Here is a 22,284-nt window from a genome sequence, read left to right as displayed (position 1 = left end):
TTTCTCAATATTGGTTTCATCTTCCATAAAGATAAAACACAAACAAACAATATAGCCTAAGAATTTATTCCCCAATTTGACAAACAAACAATTTTTGTGAATCAAAAATTAAATTACAAGTAGGAATAAGCAATTCACTCCATAATTTATTTATTTATTTATTTATTTATTTATTTATTTTTTTTTTACAAGTATAAAACGAATATTATGTGATATCATCAAGACGTCATCTAACGGTCTGACCTACTAGCAAGGACGGTAAGAATATAGGAATCAACCAATCTAATAATGACAAATCAACCAAAAGTTAAAAAAAGAGAAAGAAAAATACGTTTAAGTAAATAAAAATGGTAAGACCAAATATATATATATATATATATAATATATATATATATATATATATATATATATATATATATATAAAAAATATATATATATATATATATATATATATATATAATTAAGGAAGAGGTGAACAAACTTTGTGACTAAGATGAAAAGTTTGGAGTCACCAACCAATCTAATTCGTATAGATCAACTAACCCACTTACGAGGAGACATGAGTGAGAATCGAGCACAATCCTACTCCACTTTTTTTTTTTTTTTTTTAATCATCATCGTTTAGATTAGAATACATTGCATTATTGTTAAGTCAAAGTCATTTTTTAGTTATGTTTCGTATTACATTAGCATCTACCAAATATTCTTTGATACATTATATTTACACTTTTATTGAGGTAAAGTGAATGACGTATTTGGATTTATATGATATGAGAAATCCGTGCTTATGTCAAAACCTACAAGCAATTTTTGTTAGATTCAACCTTATAAGCTCAATGTGTGAAATTACCACCGGTCACGACTTGCACCGTACCAAACTTGCTTGATTTTATGTTTATGTGGTTATTGCGTATACATGGAGATATAGCTAGAGGCTTAAAGGAAGCCTTATTCATTTACTCAAAGTTGGAAGAAGTTCAGAGGTAGGTGAAGAAAAAAAGATAAGTTAAACCGGGATCCACTTGCCCTTGGGAGTATGGCTTGCCCAAGTAGGGGCATGCTTGTCCAATCTGTTAGAATACTTTGCCTAGAGCACCTGCTCGAGAGACTTATTGCACAATCAAATGACTTGTTTACTTTGATGTGGCGCGAGATATTCGTAAGTGTAACACATATAATTACGTATTAGAGAAATTAGAGAAGAACCCTATTATAAAAAGAGATTGAATTCATGTATTTGAGTGATAAGGCTTAGATTATAAATCTAGAGAGCTTTGTATCCCTGTTTTGGCTGTTTACCTCAATGTACATTCAGTGGCGGACCCACGTGTAGTCATAGTGGGTCCGCGGACAACCTATTATTTTCTATAAAAAAAAAAAAACTAAGTATCAAGAGTTTTAGCTTGTAGTCTGGTGGTTTGTTCCCCATCCTACCACATATGAGATACGGGTTCGACTCCCATTACTCTCAAACTTTTTTTTTTTTTTTTTTGGGCTTTACAACCTCATTTTCACAATTTCACGATTTAAAATATCCCCAAATCCCCAATTCCCCCAAATTGAAACCCTAAGTCTCAAAGTCACCCAATTACCCAAGCCCCGTCGCCGTTCACCGTATCGCCGGCAGCCCGACAGCCTTTTCGTGCTTCTCCGTCAGGTATGAGTGAGGCGTCCGTCAAATCGTCAATCCGTCTGTGAGTTTGTTAGCGTCGTGCTCGTGCAGTGGCTCCCCAAATTCGATTTTTTTGAGGTTAGTTTTAAACTTTTAATTTATATAATTACATTGCAATAAGATTATAGAGATTAGATTCTATATTTCTATATGAAATCATCAATTTAAATGTTTAAATCAAAATTATCAGTATGTTTAATATCACTATATCAGTGTGACAGTGTATGAGTTTTTTTTTTTTTTTTTTGGGTGAAATTTCTTGATTTGATTAGTGCTTGATTATTTGTATGACTTTATAAAAGCTTGAATGTTATGACTTGATTATCGTCACTTGATTAGAGCTTGAATGTTGTGAATTTGTGATTTGTGAATGTGAGTTATGGCCGGATATTTGACCATTTGAGCCCTATTATAGACTTATAGAATTATTTCTGTTTAATTGATAAATGATAATAGTTGTCAAACTTGCTTATTAGCTATTGAGAATGGTGATTGCTAATTTGGAGATTTGGGGTTGAAGGGTGGACTGAAATTGAGGTTAATGGGCGTTTTTTTTTTTATGATATTATTAGTTTTAATAACCTTGAGAGAACCCTACTTGTATGATTTATCTAATTCAACCTAACTTCAATTTCAGAATGAAAAGAAAAATAACTCAAGATATTTCAAGTTTTTTTACTAAAAAAGTGCCTACTCTAAATCCTCCTCCTCCACTGTCACGTCGTGCTCGTGCAGTGCCTACTCTTTGTAGAAGTAGGGGCCAGAAACATACCCAACTAAGACCTGAATATTAAGTAGCTCTTAATTGAGATAGTTGCAGGTGTGCTTTTGCTTGGAGTCTTATTGTAGAAGAAGCTCGATCAGAACCTAGCTTTATTTATGGTAAGAAGTTTCTAGTCTCTGATTGGATATGTGGGAGGGCAATGTTTACTTTAGCCCTGTACGATTACCTGAGACAAAATATCTTAATGTTTATTTTCTGGTTTAATTTAAGATGAACGCTCCAGAAATTTGAAGATATTAAGAAATAGAGCATTGACAATGTAGTGCCCGCTGAGTTCCTAATTTTGAGAAACTCACTAGCATTGACTCATTTCTAGAGCATCCTTTATTACTTAGATTGGATTATTTTTCTGAGTTTTTGATTGTAAGTTGACATGAACTATAGCTTGCTGAATTGAGCTTCCTAATTAAATTATGACCAGTCCTAGCATAAGATGTGTGTAAAGGGGTTATTTTTATAGCTTAATGGGTAGTTGATCAAGGATTGGTGACTGTTGATGATTGAATAGGGCCAATAGGGGTGAACTTTGTCTTGGTAGCATTGTTCAATGACTTATGCACAATTCTCCTGTGACTGTATGGGAGTGTCTTATAGAGTTCATTTAAATTACTTTAGTTCAAATGGTAATGCTTGCCATCCATAGAAAATGATGTTTATAGATATGAATGCTTCTGACTTTCTGAGCTTTGAGGTAGAATATATGCTGGTAACTTGGAGTTTTAAAGCACAAGATTTGTTTGAACAAACATTGACTAATTGTCATGAGACCATGTATACCGTACAAGGGAAGTAGATTTGCATTGACATAGACCCCGAAAAAGGTGTATTCAAGTTTGTGTTGATTGTTGAACACTTAGGTTGAGATCTTTCAGGGATTTGGTTTAGAGTTCAGGTTTTGTATAGTACAAGGTCGATGGACGATGATACAAGCTTTGACTATTTTTTGATATTATATGTGGTCGATGGACGATGATGGGACAACCTATTAATCAAATCCTGGATCCGCCACTGTGTACATTAATTGAAAGTCAGAATTTTAATTACTATAAGGATATGAACAAATTTTGTAGGGAGGCGAGACACTTAGAAACGTACCATTGAGCTCCCACTTGATTCTAATCAATGTACGACATGTGAGATTGGCTCATACAATCATACATATCATCACATACATACAATTTTAATAAAACCCAACAATTAATTAGTACCCGCATTAGCTTGATTGCCATATTCAAAAATCATCAACAAATGAACGATTTGTAGCATGCTTTTATTTTCGCCTCGTACAATAACGTGCTAATAAGAACAGAGGAATTACAGAGAGAATGTCTATTTTGACAAAGGAAAGGTAGGAGCCACTTTCAAGTTTCAATTCACTAGAACATATATATGGAGTATAATAATACTATAGTAGTAGTAGTAGTTTCATCCTAACCATATGATTGTTATCTAATAAATAATATAATTACCTAATTACTTATCTGCAAGCCTAGATTTATACACGTTTTAAGTGCTTGCCAAGAATTACCCCAAAAAACTAAAAAATACTTGCCAAGAATTACAATATACTAGTAACAAAATCACACACCTATAAATCTACTTGTACGAACGTCCACAACTCCGACAAACACAACAATCCGACGACTACGCAGTCTACACTTCACTTCCTATACAACATTCGCTTCTTTTCCAATTCGTTCCCTTAAGATCTTCACTCCCATGTACCTACACAAGTTGATCATGAAGACGTATTTAGAATGGTTGTTTTCGTAAAACTTCAACCATTGTAACGTTTTAATTAATCCCGACAACCCTTGATTTAGTACATATAATTCTTCCTAGGAGAAATAATAATCGAGGTTAATTAAGAAATTAAAAGACTAAAAAATCATGCATTTTTATATTAGTTACCTTCCCAACATCATGACAGTGGCTTGAGGATTGGTTCCGGGGGATATTGTAAAGGTGGAGCCGTCAACAACTCGTAGCCTATCAACACCGAGAACTCGATAGTCGGGGGCCACCACCCTGCCAACGTGGCACCCTCCATGGTAATGCCAAATGGTAATCACAGTATCCTTGCAGAACTGCTCTAAGGACTTAGTGTCATTGGTTTGCTTAGGGATTAGGTTAATATTGGCCTTAACACTCATGTTAAGCAACTTTTCTGTGGTTTCTACATCAAACCCTGTCTTGCTAATGAAGTGTGAAGATTTTACTAAGCTTTCGATTATTCGAATGCCCTCGACACAACGTTGTAAGTCCTGGGGGTGGCTGAAGTAATTGAAGGTGACAGCCGGGTTGTTTTCGACGTTGTTGTCTATGAGCTTAAGTTGTCCCTTGGACTTGGGCACGGCTATCTTCTCTAGGATGAAACCGCCTTTGAATGCTTCGAAGGGTAAGTCTTTCTTCGTGTCTTTGTAGGCTTCAATTGCTTCTTTTGTTCTTTGCTTTGGAGGAATTGTAGGGAGTTGACCAATCTGTTCATTCATGCAAAAGATGTACGTCTTGCTTAGACTAAAACATAAGTAACCTCAAAATTGGAAAGCTTTACTGGTTTCATTTATAATGACTTGACTCAAAAGTGATTACATCAAAGAGTAATCTCAATTAATGCTTTAGGTTAAATGCAAATTAAATCTCAAACAAATTAAATTGTATAATTATTTTGAAACAAAGGAAGTAAATTTGATGGTCTTGTCATAATCGAGCTTTTTATAGGACCATGAGTCATTCATTCAATTATAGGAATTGCTCTCATAGTGTGTTTCTAGCTAAAATCTAATATAGATTCAAAATTGAAGATCTTAGCATGATAAACAATTTAGAAAAGGTGGTGACAAAAACACAAACTAACCTCGGCAGAGGCAAGACCATGGTGGCACTGGATGCTATCACTCCCCTGACCGAACCCGCTGCTAGCTTCAATGTACACTCCCTTCTTGGTGATCCCAACTGTTTGAATCAATGACTGCTTTACATGATTCTTCACCGGAACAAAAATTGTGTTCATTGGGTTATCTTGCATGCCTTCTCCTACAAACTTGTTGTGATGAACTAGTGGAATTTTCAATTTTTTGAGATCTTCTTTGGGTCCAATACCACTTAGAAGAAGTAATTGTGGACTTCCAATTGCCCCACTTGTCACAAATATTTCACTTCCTCTCCTTTTTGATATGAATGCTTCATGTTGTTTCCCATTTTCATCTTTGAAGATCACCCCTACCGCCTTTGGCCTTTTTCCTGTTTAAACATACACCATATTTTTAAAAGTCGGTCCATAGAGGGAAAAAAAACGTGTGAATTAACATAAAGACTTAGTACTCTATATAAACTGATACTGATGTATAAAAACAAGGAATAAGACACTATTAGAAAAAGATGTTTATATCAAATCACGTCATGCATCTCTCGATTAATTAATTGAAACAATGTGACAACTACTTGTACTGTAGAATTTACCCAAATTTTCAAAAAACACAAAGACTTTAAGCTTCCAAATTTTAGTGGTGAGACATGAATGAAAATATGCTAGTAATGATATTATGTGCTATACCTCTAGTGTCAAACGTGAGTTTCTGGACGGTTGCATGGATGAGGACGTCTATATTTTCGGGGTTGGCCGAAGCCAAGAGCTCAGCTGCGGTGTGGCGCCGGCCACTCTCCTCGAAAATCGTGCCACCAACCTTAGTTCCATATTTATGATCAAAGGTGAATCCATTGAAAGGTGAGACCCCGACATCTAAGAGGGCATCCCTAACTGCTTTTTGCCAAGGTGCAAGATTAGGCTTTTGCACAATTTGTTTCTCAACCCAAGGGTAGGATTCATTCACTAGCTTCGGATCCCATCCTACCCTCTTTACATACCTGCACATTAGTAATTATGGTCAGTTTTAAGATGCATATATACACTATGTATTTGATCATCATGCATGTGGTTAATACGAAGTTATTTTAGTGTAATGTATTGATCAATTGAATTGCTTAGTATATTGTTATCAAAACATTTCTTAATTTTCACAACTTTTGATTAAGTCATGAAGTATTCGATGCAAAAGTGCATATTGTCCAAGTTTTGAATCTTACATGCCATATATATATATGCATCCTACTTCAACGCTTATATTTTCCTAACATAAAATGTGTGCACAAAAAACTGTAGTGAGTACATATACTACATGCCATATATGCATCCTACTTCAACGCACGTTTATATTTTCCTAACATAAAAATCAATACTAATATAGTACAACATTATGATTAATGCATATAAGTAATTAGGGTGATGATCTTATCCAGTACGTTGTAGGAGGGAAAGGAGCCACATGCATTAGGAAGGAAATGTAGTTGTTGAGTTGAATGTTAGGTATGTATTAGTGGTAGGATAAATAGCAACAAACAAAGAATACGACTGCTCTCTACTTACTATTTTTACGATAAACCATCTTCTAACTTTATATATTCATTTTTTTGAAATGTTCAAGTATATATTTTTATATACATACATTAAAAATTAACATTTGGTAAGGTGGTAAAGAAACCCTTGATTAAAAGGGGATACGAAAAGTACAATATTCTCATTAGAAAGGATAAATAAATAGTTGTATAGTTATTTTTTTTACTTCATTTTTCATTTTAATAATCTAATATTGTTTGATAAAACGTTAAATAAAACCTTAGATGACCACATTTGTGCGCCACAAACCAGTCAATCTAGCTAGGTTAACCAATAGACTTTAATTAGCCAAATCGTACATTTTTCATATTTCCCAAATCATAGCTTAAAACTATTTATTCTACATTACCTATACGTTGAAATTACTCATAGCAGAGAGCATAAATTTCTCCTCTATTTTAATGAAAGTGGTAGATAAAAGTTGTAAATGGTCTCATAAAAAGTGAAAGGTGTACATGGTCATTGAATTCTGGCCTCGTGATTCCTAAGCCCACCCAATTGCTAACCAAGTGAGAATTTCATGAGTTGTCAAATAAAATGATGGGGACCTAAGCTAGCCTATATTATAATATATGAGTTGTAAATTACTATTTTTGGGTACCTGAGAATCTGAGGTATGAATACACAAAGGTGTTTCGATCTTTTGTTTCGTCCATTGATAGGTGGTGTTCAAGTAAAAAAAATGCAGGTTCACTAAATTCTTCTCATCATCCACCATATATATGCACGGTTAATAATTAAGGGTAAGTATCGCTATTCAATTCCTTGATTATATATATATATATATATAATATATATATATATATATATATATATTTATATTTTTATATATATTATATATATATATATATAGTACGGAGTAATATATTTATGAAAAACCATTAGTGCTTACGTTTTGTGAGCAAATATATTTAAATTGCTTATTAGAATGACGGTTTGAGATAAAGCATATTGTTATTGTTCATAATAAATACAATACGAATTGAAATTGTAATCAAATTATTAGTCCTCAAAAAAGTGTCACGATCATCAGCCAGCTTAGGTTTATTTGTTTACAACTTTATACTCCGTATATCATTGATTAAGAACTTCTTATAGGGTGATATGAAGACCAATTGAAGTGACAACTTTCATTATCACGAGGAAAATTAATGATTTTTGCACGGTCTTTATCCTACATAAACAACATATAATAGTCATAATCAGCTGTTTAATCTTAATTGAAACCTGGTATTAATTAGTTTCTTGGTTGTAATAAATTATGTCACATTTTATAAAGTTTGACTGACCGATCAAGACATCAAAGAAAAATGCAGACTTATTGGTTGTTGACTGACCGATGTATTTACCCTTTTTTACCCAAATTTATTTACCCTTTCTTATGTTACCAGTAACTATTTGGGTGTATACATATAATGCGAGGTTTGTTATACAAAGAAAAAAAAAATGCAGATCAGATTATATATTTTTGGCATGTGTTTTCTAAGGAAAATGATCCAGTGTTGTACATATTATTGTGTTTTAGACTTTTAGTACGATTTAATCACTATTTTTCTAGGCTTTAGAACTCTAATTATTGAAAAAGTTAATATTCAACCTTTAAGTAGTTGGTTGGAAATAAAAGTGATTATAATTAATTAGTGGCCATATTTTCTATCGGGCTATAGCCGCCCTCTTAGTACTCTAATTCGCTAACCATAATAATAATAATATAAAAAAAACACACACACAAACATTAATTGAAATTTATTTGGACACGCAATTCATAGTCACAATGGCCTATAACATGTCAAAATGTCAATAAGAAATGGACAACTCCTTTAAGACAAGATGAAACATAGAATCAGATTACGTTTCTATGATAGTAATACAGACTAAACTATATATTAAGACGATCTAAAATGAGAAATATAATTAACTTGAGTCGAAGATTGACATACCTTGAGCTAGCTCTAGTGTAGAAGCCAGCATTAATGCAAGTACCACCACCTAAAACTCTAGCCCTTGAGTTAAAAACACCATCGGTAGAAATGAAGCATTGAGAAGCCGAGGTTGGTGAGGTGTCAGCCAATGATATGTGGAAATTTTGCATAAAACTCACATTAAAGTTGTTAAAGGGAACACCTCCTCGTTCTAAGACTAGTACATTATAATGTTGTGATAGGGTGGCTGCCAAGGGACACCCTGCCGTCCCACCCCCTACTATTATGTAGTCATACCCTCCTCCGATCCTTGATGATGACGATTTCCCTCCATCCGATGGTGTTGTTGATGATGATGAGAATGTGCTCGCCCGTCTAATAAACGGGTACTTGTACTCCGACTTTGTTCTTCTATTAGCTGCAAATTAAAATTAATTTTCCATATTAATGTACTTTATAATGCTATTAAAAATAACTAATTTAAAAAGAAAAGATGTTCCTTCAAAAATACTGTAATACTCTTAGCTTATATCCAATCCCAAAAAACCTTCACTAATAATAATAACAAAAAAAACAAACAAACAAATATAAAACGTGGGTCAAAGTTAATTAGAGAAATGAAATACAATTATGGCATACTAGAACATTACTATAAAATTATAATTTTCTTTGATATACTAGTAAGATTTTTAAGAGAGAGAGAGTTGACCTTGAGAAGAAGAAATAGCAGAGGTTGTTAAGTAGAGGAAGATTAAAGAAGTGAGGAAGAAATGAGGAGAAGAAGGGAAGCCCATTATAAAAAATAAAAGAAAAGGGGGCAAAATGAGAGGGAAAATGGATATTGATAACTGAAATTCTGAATGAGGTTAGGAAGAGAGAGAAAATACAAGTAGACTGCAGCTTACTGCAAACTTCTCTGCAACTGACTTGTGGCTTCCCCCCATTAGCCTCCTCTCAACTTATATACACCTTCAAAACAGTCACACTTTGGACGGTGGCCCACTATCTAAAGGGTTTATCCCGCTAGCTTGGGTTGAGTTGATCTGTAACAAGTTTTTAATTTGATTAGGTTTTCTCATTATTTATTCAAAAAATAAATAAAAACGTTCGAACCATAGAAATTTTTTATATATTATATTAGAAATTAAATAGGCCAAGTTATTGAAATTTTAAAAAACGATTATAATTTACACAAATTTTAGGGTTACATATAAATATTAAATTTAATTTTAAGAATGTTTATGAAATTATGGATCAATTGGTGTTACTATTACTTAATAATTCTTAATATATATATGTTTTTAATCTTCTTATACGCAGGCTTAAATATTGAATTTGTCATTTTTCGGAAAAAGTTTAACTATTACTACTCTCTTTTTTCTCGAGTTCTACCCATTACTATTCACAAGATCAAATTTTTAAAATTTTGACCATGTCTAATTGTTTAAGAAAAAACATTATCAATTAAATTGAATCTTATTAGATTCATATTGTTATAAATTTTCAATGTATCGATTATGTATAATTTTTACTAGTGCAAAAACAAATTAAAGAAATTAATGGTCAAAATAAACAATGTATTGAAGATCACGTAAAATGCAAGTGAATAACACATAGCAAAACGGAAGGAGTGTGAGTTACTAGAATACTCGTAATAGTAGTACCATGTAGCTTAGTGTGTGTTCGGAGTTGCTCTACTTGACTCTTACTCGTTAGATTGGTATTAAATGTGGAGAGGTATAAGAATGTTAAATGGTGTAATGAATGGTAGCGTTGTAGTAGGAATTGCTGGCCGCTTGATTTACTCATCGACTCCTGAATGATGTTTGTGTAAAATTTTATTTGATTCCTCTCCATCGTTTGTTTAATTAAGTGTGTAATTATTTGTGTCGTGGCCATCTCAAATACGCTTATTACATCTCAAATAAGCTACATGCTACATCAGATCAACAGCTTTACAAGATGAAGGGGGTGCAATATTTTTTTTAACAAAGTCTCAAATACGTTTATACTTCATTTAAACATAAAGGGCTTTAAAAAAAATGTAAAAATTATTTTTTTGCTTAATTAGAGTGTTCTGAATAAACAATAGGCTAGCTACATGAATGAAGTAGGAAATTGTACTGTACTTGTACAAAATTACTTTTCAAACAAATAAACCATGCTACTTTCTCTACTATACAATAAAGGGAGGGGGGGGGGGGGGGTGGTCCTTAATGCCCTTGTATCTTCTAGAAGAGGCTATCTTCTTTGATCTTTTTAAAAAATGGTGTAATTATCATACTATCATAACATGAGATCATTGGAAACTAAGTTGTCCAAACTACAAACAGTTTATATGCAGGTGTCTAATCTAATAATGATATATAAATGACTTGCACTAACTAACTTACCAAGTAAAACTTGGTTCACTTAGTAAAACCTTATCTACATAGAACTAGGGTTAGATCGAATCTTATTAATGGAGAACACTCCCAGTCTCCCACCCACATCTAGAGGTACTCAACTCAAGCAGGAAAACACCTATGCAAGTACTTTAGGTGGAGATAGATATAGGGTAATTAAGAGAAATATTAAATACAATTGGGTCACACCAAGTGTCCGGGATGCAACGTGCAAACTAATAAAATATGAATACAAAATTGACATAGATAGAATAAAGAAAATAATAGAGGAGAACTATTAAATAAAAAAATAAAAAAGATAATAGATATAAAACGAAAAAAGTAGAAATTAGGATAATGAAGGTTGGATGAATATAATCAAAGTATGCATTAGATTCATGGATATTGAAGTAAGGGTGCAATGAACAGAGGAGGAATTGAACAAAGCATAGGTGAAAATGTGAAATCATGTGATGGTGACTTGTAACATTGGATTGGAGCTTATAGAGTAACACGTTTATAAAAAATAATATAGTCATGAGTGGTCTTGTCATATTATATTTTATTAATATCACGTTTTAATAATTTTACGTGTATGAAAATAAAAATATAAACGCTTTAAGACGCGTCTTGAAGACTGTGCACAGTCAAATGGGGCAAAAAATAGAGACAAAGGGAGTATCTTCTAAGGAATTTGTCCTTAATCACATATAGGTTAGCAAACAAAGCCTTGTTTTTAGGTCATAATCTATGATGGAGTAATTTGATTAGGATTTGTGATGGGACCAATCCACTAGTATTAGAATTAGGTTATTTATGATACACAAAGTATATATTGTCGTGGAAGACAACTATAACTTAGTCTAATAGATGAAAATGTACAGAGGGATATACTCAAAACCTATAATCAAATCATATGGCCTATGGATCTAATTCTATTGATTTGAGTATTCATCTGATCAATTTTATTAGGTCATTAATGGGTAAATCCGCCATCTATAAAACAATAATACTCCAAGCTAATGGAATAATACAAAACCCAAACTATAGTAGCTTACTGCTGATGGAGTAGAAGATTTCAACAACAGCGACGGCATGCATGCATTGTCAAGAGAATTCAATTCATAGGTTAGCATCCATCGTGCATTCATGCATAATGCTTGAAATGCCATACTTTCTTAATTTAGGAGTCTAGGGTGTTGTTTGGTTGGCTTAATTTTTAATGGGCATTTAAATTTCTCATGAATTTTATTTTGGATTTCTTGTTTGGTTGACACAAAAAAGTAAAGCCATATAGCTCTATATTTCATTTTTCAACTCAGTAGCGGGGAAATGAGAAGGTTGTTCATCATTTATGATTATGGTTTCACTTAACTATGATCCATCATACACTCACCTTGTGTAAAAGACTTCCTACTGTTTTTTCTTCAGCATTATTTACATGTAGAGAGTGAATAAGTGGATGACTTGATTATTTTTAATTTTTAGCTAGTCGACATTCATTAAATAATGAAACCAAAAAATAGGAATATTTTATGAACACGTCATCGACATAATTTAAAAGCTATAAAGTTAAAATCCATTTTCAATAGCATAAAAATTGGCACACCACCTTGGGTGAGAGTGGAGGTAGTGTTTGGTGCATATATTAACATTCGGTGTTTTGTTGGCTAAAAGGTTAGTTACAATCTTTACGTTAGCATTTGCTCAACATTTAATTGACATTATTTCATGCGTCACACCTCAATTACTCTAGTAGACCCAAACACATCCTATTGTTGTGATTTTTATTTATTTATTTTATTTGGAAAAGGGTTGTTGGAGGGGACAGCAGAGCATAGTTATATTGCATGTTCATTTCATTATTCTTAGATGATTTTATTGGGGTCCAAGAAATTCGAAGAATAATTTTTTCTGTTGCTCAATATTTTTTCTGGATGATATTGCCTCTAATAACAATACAACACTAAACTTCAATTCATCACCACATATTTCTCTTTAGCTTAGGTCTCTTGTATATACTCCGTATTTAATCTAGCTAATCGAGCCTATATGATGATCAAATAAAATAAACTACATATTATGCATTGTCGAATAAATTATAAACTTATAGTGTTTGGACATACACTTTGTATTATACATTATCAAACATCTTATATAATTCGTATTATGCATTTAAACAAGTAAATTATGTACATCTTATATACAGAGTACTTCATATTATACTTTATCAAACATGTAAATTATGAATTTATATGTACATCGTATATAGTAGTAGTACATTACGAACTTAGCTAGCTAGTTACATAGTCTCATTTATTTATTTACATTATTTATTTATTTAAAGTATATATTAATTTATTCTTAGAGAGTGGTGTTCTTAATTTTTTTATTAAAAAAAAAGGATTAACTTGAAACCTCAAGGTTAGTGGAAACAGATTTTGGCACATCTGATCTATTATTGATATTGGCACACCTCTATATAATTAAGAGGAGCATAAAAAACTTTGTTCTCACAATATGCCTAAATCACTTTTTAGTGTGTCAAAATCATTTTCCCTCATACAATATATCTTCAAATAGAAAATATGAGATGTTATGTATGCTCCCATATATACTCACATCAGTCACTTAAGATTTGGATTCTCCATATGTCCTATAAAGTTGCTACATCTGGATTTGGTATGATAAATAACATTCATTAATTATAATATCTACCATTATTTATTATTCAGTCTTTGCATTTTAGTCCACAATTTTAATGTAATTTGGAATTTCTTTTTTCTATTATTTTCCTTAATAGTTTTGACAATTTTTTTTTTATAGGTTAATTAGAAGAGTATGTAATTGGTATAGCTACCGTATGATGCACAATATAGTACACCCTCGATCACTATTGTTCTTCTTACTTTAAGGTTTTTTGTCATAAATTTCTTAAAAGAACGTACAACAAATATGGACGTAGGGAATATCTAAATTTTGTTTATATCGTACAGCTTGGATTCTAAAAATATGAATAGATATTTGCATGATGAATCACGTTTATATAGGATTTATAGGCACGCTTATGCTAGTTTATAGTTGTTTTTTAGGTTTTTTTGTCGCTTTTTAGGTTGCAAATTCATAAGTTGTTTGTTTTGTACTCTATTACGCTCCGTTTGTGTTATTCTTAATGTTTCAAGTGATTTCATAGTCATTTGGACGCTTTGAAGTGTTTGGAGTTAATTCGGATGATATTTGGATGGAAGCCGATGAATTGAGTTTATTAATCGAACATCCTATGTTCGTGGATGTTGATTTTGATTATTGTGTGCATGGAAAATGAACATAGCATTCACAAGGATCACTAAGTGCCTTTCCGAATTGAATTTGAGTTGAAAACGAAGTTAAACGATGATGAACGATATGTCAAAATTGACCTTTGTTCACTCTTTTGATTATAACTTGTGTTATACAGGTTGGATTGGAGTGATTCAAGTTGCGTTGGAAACTAGACTTAAAGAGCTTTCCAACGGCAGGTCACACGCCTATATAAAACATATAAATCAGAATCTATAAGCCCGTGAAGTTGACATTGTGCCTGCAGTACGTGCGAGCGAGCGAGAACTCGCGAGCTAGCTCGCATAGGCCAGCAGCAGTGAGCGATAGCTCATTCGACCAGGGAGCTATAGCTCCAGTTTACCTACGACAGCAGCAAGTAAGGGGCATCACAGCACGTCCTTCGCTTGGCCCTCGATTCCATCGAGCATCTTCGTGCCACGTCATCTTGTATCGTCCAATCGTTTGACAACTTGTGTAATTTATATTTTTTTTTATTTCTTTTCTTTATTTATTTTTAGATTAGAATTTAAAGAATTATAAATACTTAAGGAGATATATTATTTTCTCCTTATGATTTTTATTATTTTTTATACATTCGTTTTCTTTTCTCTCTAGCCATAGTTTCTCTTGGGCAATTCCATGGGTTCCTCCATCCTCCCTGGATTGCTCTTGAGTTTGTTACATTAATTCATAGAGGTATTTTATTTCTTTACTTTAATTATGCCTTATTTATTATATTTAATTTTTATTATTTATTTCATGTTTGAGTAGTTATTTCTAGGGTTTGGGAATTCATGTTTACACAATGAATCTTGATTGATGTTGTTGCTATTTTAATTATTGATTTCTCTAATTGATAGTGTTTTATTGTTAATCTTGCAACCTGATCAATTGTTTGATTAATTATTGTTAATAAGAGTTTGAAATCGAAAGATATTACTTTTAAAGGCTTACCTACAATTAGTTATTCTGATTATGTTAGTGACCGAACTACATATGTTGAATTGAGAGCGTTAAGACCCGACAGTAGGCTTAGCAATTGCTCTAGATACTTAATTGATTGAATTTTTAATGGTATTTTGATAGATTTAAAACCATAAGCATGGTGAACCATAACCCTAGGCCTTTTCATTATTTTTGTTCTTATTTTAGTTTAGACTACCATTCTATCCCGAATTTCGTGACATAGTTTAGTTTCTCCAAATCCGTAGAAGTTAGATTGAATATCATCTCCCTGTGGATTCGACCCTACTTATCCTACTACATTGTTAGTTGGTTTTGTTAGGAATTTATTTTTGACAGGTGTACGACAACCTATCATTGCATCACATGGATAAAGAAAGCTTTAAGTTGATTAAAGTACATGTTAAACAACTGTATGTTATTAATAAAATGAGAAATAATCTAGTTAATTGTATAAGGTGTGTTCCTTGAAAAAAGAAAAGAAAAGAAAAAACTTAGTCTTAATAATTTAGTGGCTAATTTGTCTTTAAAAACTCATAATATAAAAGAAAACAAAATTGTAAGTTCAAAATGAAAAACACAATCCAAAAAAAAGTGAAGGACAATTGTCTGAGTAAGACCTTGCGTATGCAATCATGTTAACATCATCGTTCATCATGTAAGCTTTATTCTTAATATCTTTAGAGGCGCACATAATGCGTGCACGACTACCCCCTCCAAATTTACTTACATGATTATGGTAAACAAATCTTTGCTCATTGCGTGTAAGTTTAGAGGAGCTCGAAAATGACAAAGATTTAATGAGCTCAAAAATCTTTAGTATGTCTTAATAAGTTTGCCTAATTATTAATTTGTTTATCATTACAAAACATACTAAAGGTTATAATAACAAGATTAACACAAACACATTTGTGCCATTGAGAACATCATAAAAACTGATACTAATACTGTTCTATGCAAATCCTAAGAACATCATAACAATTGCCTGACCTCCTAATCTGCCCTCCTTCCCCTATTTTTCCTTTACCCTTAGTAGCGACTGATTTGAATCTCTTCTGCTTGTTTTATGACTTTATAGATGCACTGAGCTTCTCAGACTCTACATCCACTACAGCCCCTGATGAACCAACATCGGCAGCACACTCCTTTTCATAGAGTTCCTGCTCATACAAAATCATTAAAAAAAAAGTAAAATATCACATAGATTTTTTTTTGGAGGTGTAGTGAAGAGGATACATTAGGGGAGGTTCTGGAGTATGTTATGATAGAGAAGCATAGACTGATAAATTATCTATTGAATAGTTGTCAAATGAGCAATCAAACTTTTGCTTATTTAGCAAATGAGCAAATAGTTAGTTACTCATTTGTTAAATGAGCAAATACTTAGTTTCTAATTTAACAAATTAGCAAAAACTTAGTTGCTCATTTGACAAATGAGCAAAAACTTAGTTGCTCATTTGTCAAATGAGCAAACATTTCTTTAATCATTCATTAAATCAGCAAGCATTTCTTTGCTCATTTGTGAAATGAGCAAATAATTATTTACTCATTTGTAAAATAAGCAAACATTTCTTTGATCATTTGGGAAATGAGCAATCAGTTTTTTTGCTCATTTAGCAAATGAGCAAATAGTTAGTTGCTCATTTGTAAAATGGGCAAATACTTAGTTGCTAATTCAACAAAGACTCCAAACAGAACATACATTTCATACATACATTTCATCAGATATGTTATACAAAATCATACAAAATCAAAAACCTGATTTTTCATAAATGAGCAACAAAACATAAAATGAGCAAGTTTTATCCAAACAATAACTATTATACTGTCTAAGAAAACATAAAATGAGCAAATAAGAAAACACGTACATTTTCCTTTCCAAAGGTATAGCCGTAGAATCTTTAGCATTAGTAGAATCCATAGCAACCGAAGAATCCATATATAGCATTGAACAGTTCTACAATTAAAAATAAATAAATAAATAATTTAGGTCGAGTTGTTGAAAGAACTTAATCAGGAAGAAGACAACTTTAACAATTTAGGTCGAGTTGCTGAAACAATTATGCCATCTTCTCAGAATATATGTATGACAACGAAATTGAACACAAAATTTCAGAAAGTTGATGAAGAAATTGAAAAAATCGAACACAAACTGATAAAATTAAGCTGAAATAATTGAGTACAAACTTATACAATTAAGCAGAAAAATTAAACACAATTGAAGAAATTAAGACGAAAAATCAAACAAAAATCAAACTAAAACACAAATAAAAAAAATAATTACTCAAATAAAACTAAAATCAACTTAATAATTATTCAAGTAAACCTAAAATCAAACTAAAATCAACGTAATAGCACAAATAAGCAATGATATCTAGGTTTCCAAAAAAACGGAAAAATGTAAGATAACGAAAATAAAGCAAAAATAAAACTAAAAACAACTTAATAACTACTCAAAAAAACGAAAATCAAACTAAAATCAACGAATATCACCTTGATGAAGAATCAATGGAGTTTGAAGAAGAATTGATGAAGAATCATAGCAAATAGCAAAGAGAAAGAGAGCAGAGAACAAAGAAAGGAGGAGAGAGAAAATAGCGCGTCAAAATGAAGGAGGAGAGAGAAAACGCTGGAATTTTATTTTTGAAATTATGTTTGACCGAGATAAATGGTAGCCATTGGATGCAATTGAAATTATGTTTGACCGGGATATAATTAATTTCGTATTAATTATAATAAATTATTGGAGAGGGTAAAATGGTCCACTCAAAATTTTCCAACCAAAAACACCACTTCTCTTTATATAGTACATAGATAGATATAAAAGCTGAAAAATCATATGCAAAATTACAAACTCTGACTTTTAAAACACCAAGTGTCAAATTTATATCATCAAATAAATATTTCCAAATTAAACTAATATACAGCTTAACATAACTACACTTGAAGGAATTATTTGATTTGAGAAAAAATAACCACCATAAGAGAAGTTATGTTTCTAAATTTATGGAGCAGTTAAAAATGGAAGTTCCTGTCCAAAAAAATAAAAAAATAAATTAAAAATTGGAAGTTATTTTTTAAGGTTAAACTTTAAATAAATTTTGATTTCTTTAATATTAATAAATTTTTTTAGAGAGGGTAAAATGGTCCACTCAAAAATTCCCAAACAAAAACACCACTTCTCTTTATATATTACATAGATCTAATAATACTAGATTGAATATGGGACTTAAAGGTCATTTCATTATATTAATTAGTATCCAAATGCCAATTATTGTGTATTGGACATACACAAGGATGTACCAATTCTAGGTTTGTTTACCTACACACTTGTGTGCTCAATGATAGGCATCATCGAGCTGAATGTCAATTCATTCCAAGCCTAGCTCAATCTAGCACGAGGGTACAATAATACGGAATATGACACAATATATATTTACGTATATATATAGCTCCATATTAACACGTGTGAATCAAAACAATAATATTGATTGGATCACGATTCACGAGAAATTATTCCTTACATAGTTTGAAACTTATGCATAGTACAGAATATATCTTCACTGGCCAACCAAACAAAGCATGCATAATTTTTTTCAAGGGGTTAAATCCTTATGTATAGGAAAACCTTATAAAATTAGGATAAATTACTTATAGATTGCACAAGTATTTAATGTAAATTGCTCATAAATTAATCAACATATATACAGTAGAGTGTATTATTTTAAGTTTTTTTTTTTCCTTGCTTGATTGCAATGTTTCTTTCTAAAATAAATGTAGGATCTCTAGCTATAAGATTATTAATTATACACCTATATCTTATACCAACTAATTTAACCACATGGTCCACTAACTAAATCACAACAACCCATCAATAAATTGAAAAAATAGAGTAAACATGAAAAATGAAAATAAGTATAATGTTGTTATTTATTTATATATAGAAAGAATGCAGCACATATCAAAGAAGTTACACTCAATCCAAAATGTATGCCAGAGGTATTACAAGTATATTTTCACCTTCCTGAGAGGGCATTATTCTCTCCACTAAATTGTTACTCCATTAAACAGTTTAACAAATTTGGAAAATTAAATTAATATTGTGACCCACCAAAATTATTATTGCATTAAATGTGTTTATTTTGAAGTTGTAATAATATTTCTAATGTTCTTGTGGGTTGTCCTACATGCATGAGAGGCCCAACCAAAAAAACTTAATGGCTCAACTGTGTACAGCTAATCAAAGCATAAACCTTTTGTTTTATTTCTATACTATAGTTATGCATGCAACTCCCAAAACCCAACTCTTAAGAGGTTTATTTAATTTATTTTCTTAAAAAATACTACATATATATTTGAAGTATTTTGTATTTCATTTATATAAAGGCATTCTAAGGTTTTCTTGATGAACATATATAGGAGGCGATAATTTATAATAATAACTTCTTGGAATGAACTAGACTTTATAGTTTTCTCAAACATTGTTAGGTGTATATTATTACATACTAGATAGTCCATCTATCTGTACTTAATACTAAATTCTTAGTGCATGCTGTTAAGCTGCATGTACAACTAATCAAAGCATAACCTTTTTGCTTGTATATTTATAAGTTATGCATGCATGCATGCAATTTCCCAAAGCTAACCTTAATCCAAGACAGTTTTTGATATATATTCTTCTTTAATATAAATATAGAGGTGTTTTAATTAAGTTCTTGATAATATACATAGTAGAGGCGTTTTAAGGTTTTCTTGATGCACATAACATCTCGAAACAAAATAAATTCATCAAAAACAATGTTCAATTTACATTTACTTTTACATCTACTACAACTACACTATCTCTCAAAACAAAAATATATCAATACATAAGTACTAGTCTCTTATCTATTTGTACTTGGTACTAAGTTTAAGTTTGTTGTGCAACACAGTGAAAAATATAATGCAACACGTACTGAATGTGATATGAATAATATACTTTCATTATTACTACTCAAGTTTTGAGCCCTAGGTTGATAGCCTCGTACGTGTCACCCTGTCACTTGACTGAAATCAAACAAATTTTCAAAGACGGTAGGATCAAAAAGAATAAATTTCAAGGAATTTGGAAGGTAAAACAAGTTAAATAAACAAAATTAAATGATCTGATGTTTTAACGTGTGATATGCATAAATATTAAATAATGGGGAGGAAATTATACGGATTACAGCAGTAGATTAAATATGGTTGGTTAAGTAAGTTAATGGGTAGCTATTTGGGGACAAGCAAGTGAATGCAAAGAGTAGTTATATTTCCCCACATGTTAATGTGGTCTAGCACTTACCACATTACCTCTTAAGTTATCAATGGTCTGACATTTCGTTTGGTATCAACTAGGTACATTGTATTAAATTTAGGACACTTGTGTCATGTGTCATTTTTTACTTCGTCAATTAGAGGGGTATATTATGGGTTAAATCTGTGGTGGAGTAGAAATCGACGATTTGGAGTAGTTTATCCGTTGACTTTTAATTGTACGTGAAATAATTCATGAGATTAATACTCATACTAAGTACTCCAAGTAATATGATTGGTACATTTTAATTAGCCGCAATTTAGCTGGCATACAATCACCAACAAAGTTGCACGTTTTAAAAAGAAGTAACTTCTTTTCAAAAGAATAAATAGATAAAAACAAGTGATTGACTTGAGAGCACTTGAAAATAACAAATGAAAATTTGATTCTTAGTTAGTTTTCTCACACATGTATGGGGAATTGCTTTTAGTCCCTTTTAATTGTTTGGTTTATATTAAGGTTGAAGACTTGAAGTTAGTTGACATCATAGCATACCAATATACCATTGTACTGCCTTGTTTGGTTACACAAAACAAACGTGGGAATTGAAAATTCATGGGAATTTAGAAATGGGTGATTTGTTTGGTTGGCTATAAAAAGTGAAATGTGTAGGAATTGCAAATTTATGGGAATTTCTGATGCCTAAAAAATGTAGAAATTAAATTACCAAGTCCCCTCTTTGTAACTCAAAATTCCCATGGTTTGCAAATTCCCTCTTAACAACCAAACAAATTTATGCAACTTCAAGAAAATTGAATGTGGAAATTTAATTCCAATAAAATGCAATTGCATATGAGAAATAAAATCCCATACCAATCAAATAATACCTAAAGATTGTGTTGTATGGAGAAAGAGCTTAGTAAAATAGGATACGGAATTGGGCTATATTCATGGGTTCAAGTAGCCAATAGCCATATAATTAATCCGACAAGGCGAAAACAATAGCCTTATAAACACACGATTAGACCTGTGCAACGGGCCGGACTGGGCCGGGCTTTATATGAAATGGGTCGGGCCAAGCCTAATCCGAAATGGGTCGATCTTGTCCATGGGCCATTAAGCCCAATCCGGCCCAGTCCATTCAAAATGTATAAACAAACTACAACAATCATGAAGTAAATACAATATAAGAGAATTATAAAGGGCCTTAGAAATAAAATTACAAGCAAATATATTGGTATTGTAAAACTCTGGAAAAGTATAGTATAAATCTCGGACAATAAAATTTGAAATCCAGCACATTGTATTATGAAATTAGTTCATATCACCTACTATAGTACTATGAGAGTTATCACCATTAAGTAAAAGTGACAATTAGTGACTAAGAATGGAATTTGCATTGTTCTTAACCTGCTCATTCATTTAATTAATCAAAGTATTCTTCAAAAATATTCAAGCAAGCAAATAATCCCTAAAAAAAAACTTACAAACAGCAGCACACAATTAT

At 31.7% G+C, this 22,284-nt stretch overlaps 1 protein-coding gene and 1 long non-coding RNA gene across 2 annotated transcripts; both read right to left on the bottom strand.

The window, feature by feature from the left end:
• Positions 1–3,694: 3,694 nt before the first annotated feature.
• Positions 3,695–9,858, bottom strand: LOC110719848 (protein HOTHEAD-like). Its single transcript, XM_021898832.1, has 6 exons — positions 9,544–9,858; positions 8,853–9,252; positions 6,013–6,323; positions 5,314–5,699; positions 4,368–4,936; positions 3,695–4,181 (listed from the first exon to the last, which is right to left on the bottom strand). Exons 1-6 carry the CDS (start codon positions 9,626–9,628, stop codon positions 4,124–4,126), a joined length of 1,809 nt encoding a protein of 602 aa, XP_021754524.1. The 5' UTR covers positions 9,629–9,858; the 3' UTR covers positions 3,695–4,123.
• A 5,547-nt stretch (positions 9,859–15,405) lies between these two features.
• Positions 15,406–18,440, bottom strand: LOC110719823. Its single transcript, XR_002511171.1, has 3 exons — positions 17,996–18,440; positions 17,371–17,459; positions 15,406–16,662 (listed from the first exon to the last, which is right to left on the bottom strand). It is a non-coding gene; the product is annotated as an uncharacterized LOC110719823 (long non-coding RNA).
• Positions 18,441–22,284: the final 3,844 nt, after the last annotated feature.

Source organism: Chenopodium quinoa, unplaced genomic scaffold (genome assembly GCF_001683475.1).
Source record: "Chenopodium quinoa cultivar QQ74 unplaced genomic scaffold, ASM168347v1, whole genome shotgun sequence".
NCBI lineage: Eukaryota > Viridiplantae > Streptophyta > Magnoliopsida > Caryophyllales > Amaranthaceae > Chenopodium > Chenopodium quinoa.
The sequence above is the reverse complement of the archived record's forward strand: the minus strand, read 5'-3'. Positions and strand labels throughout refer to the sequence as shown.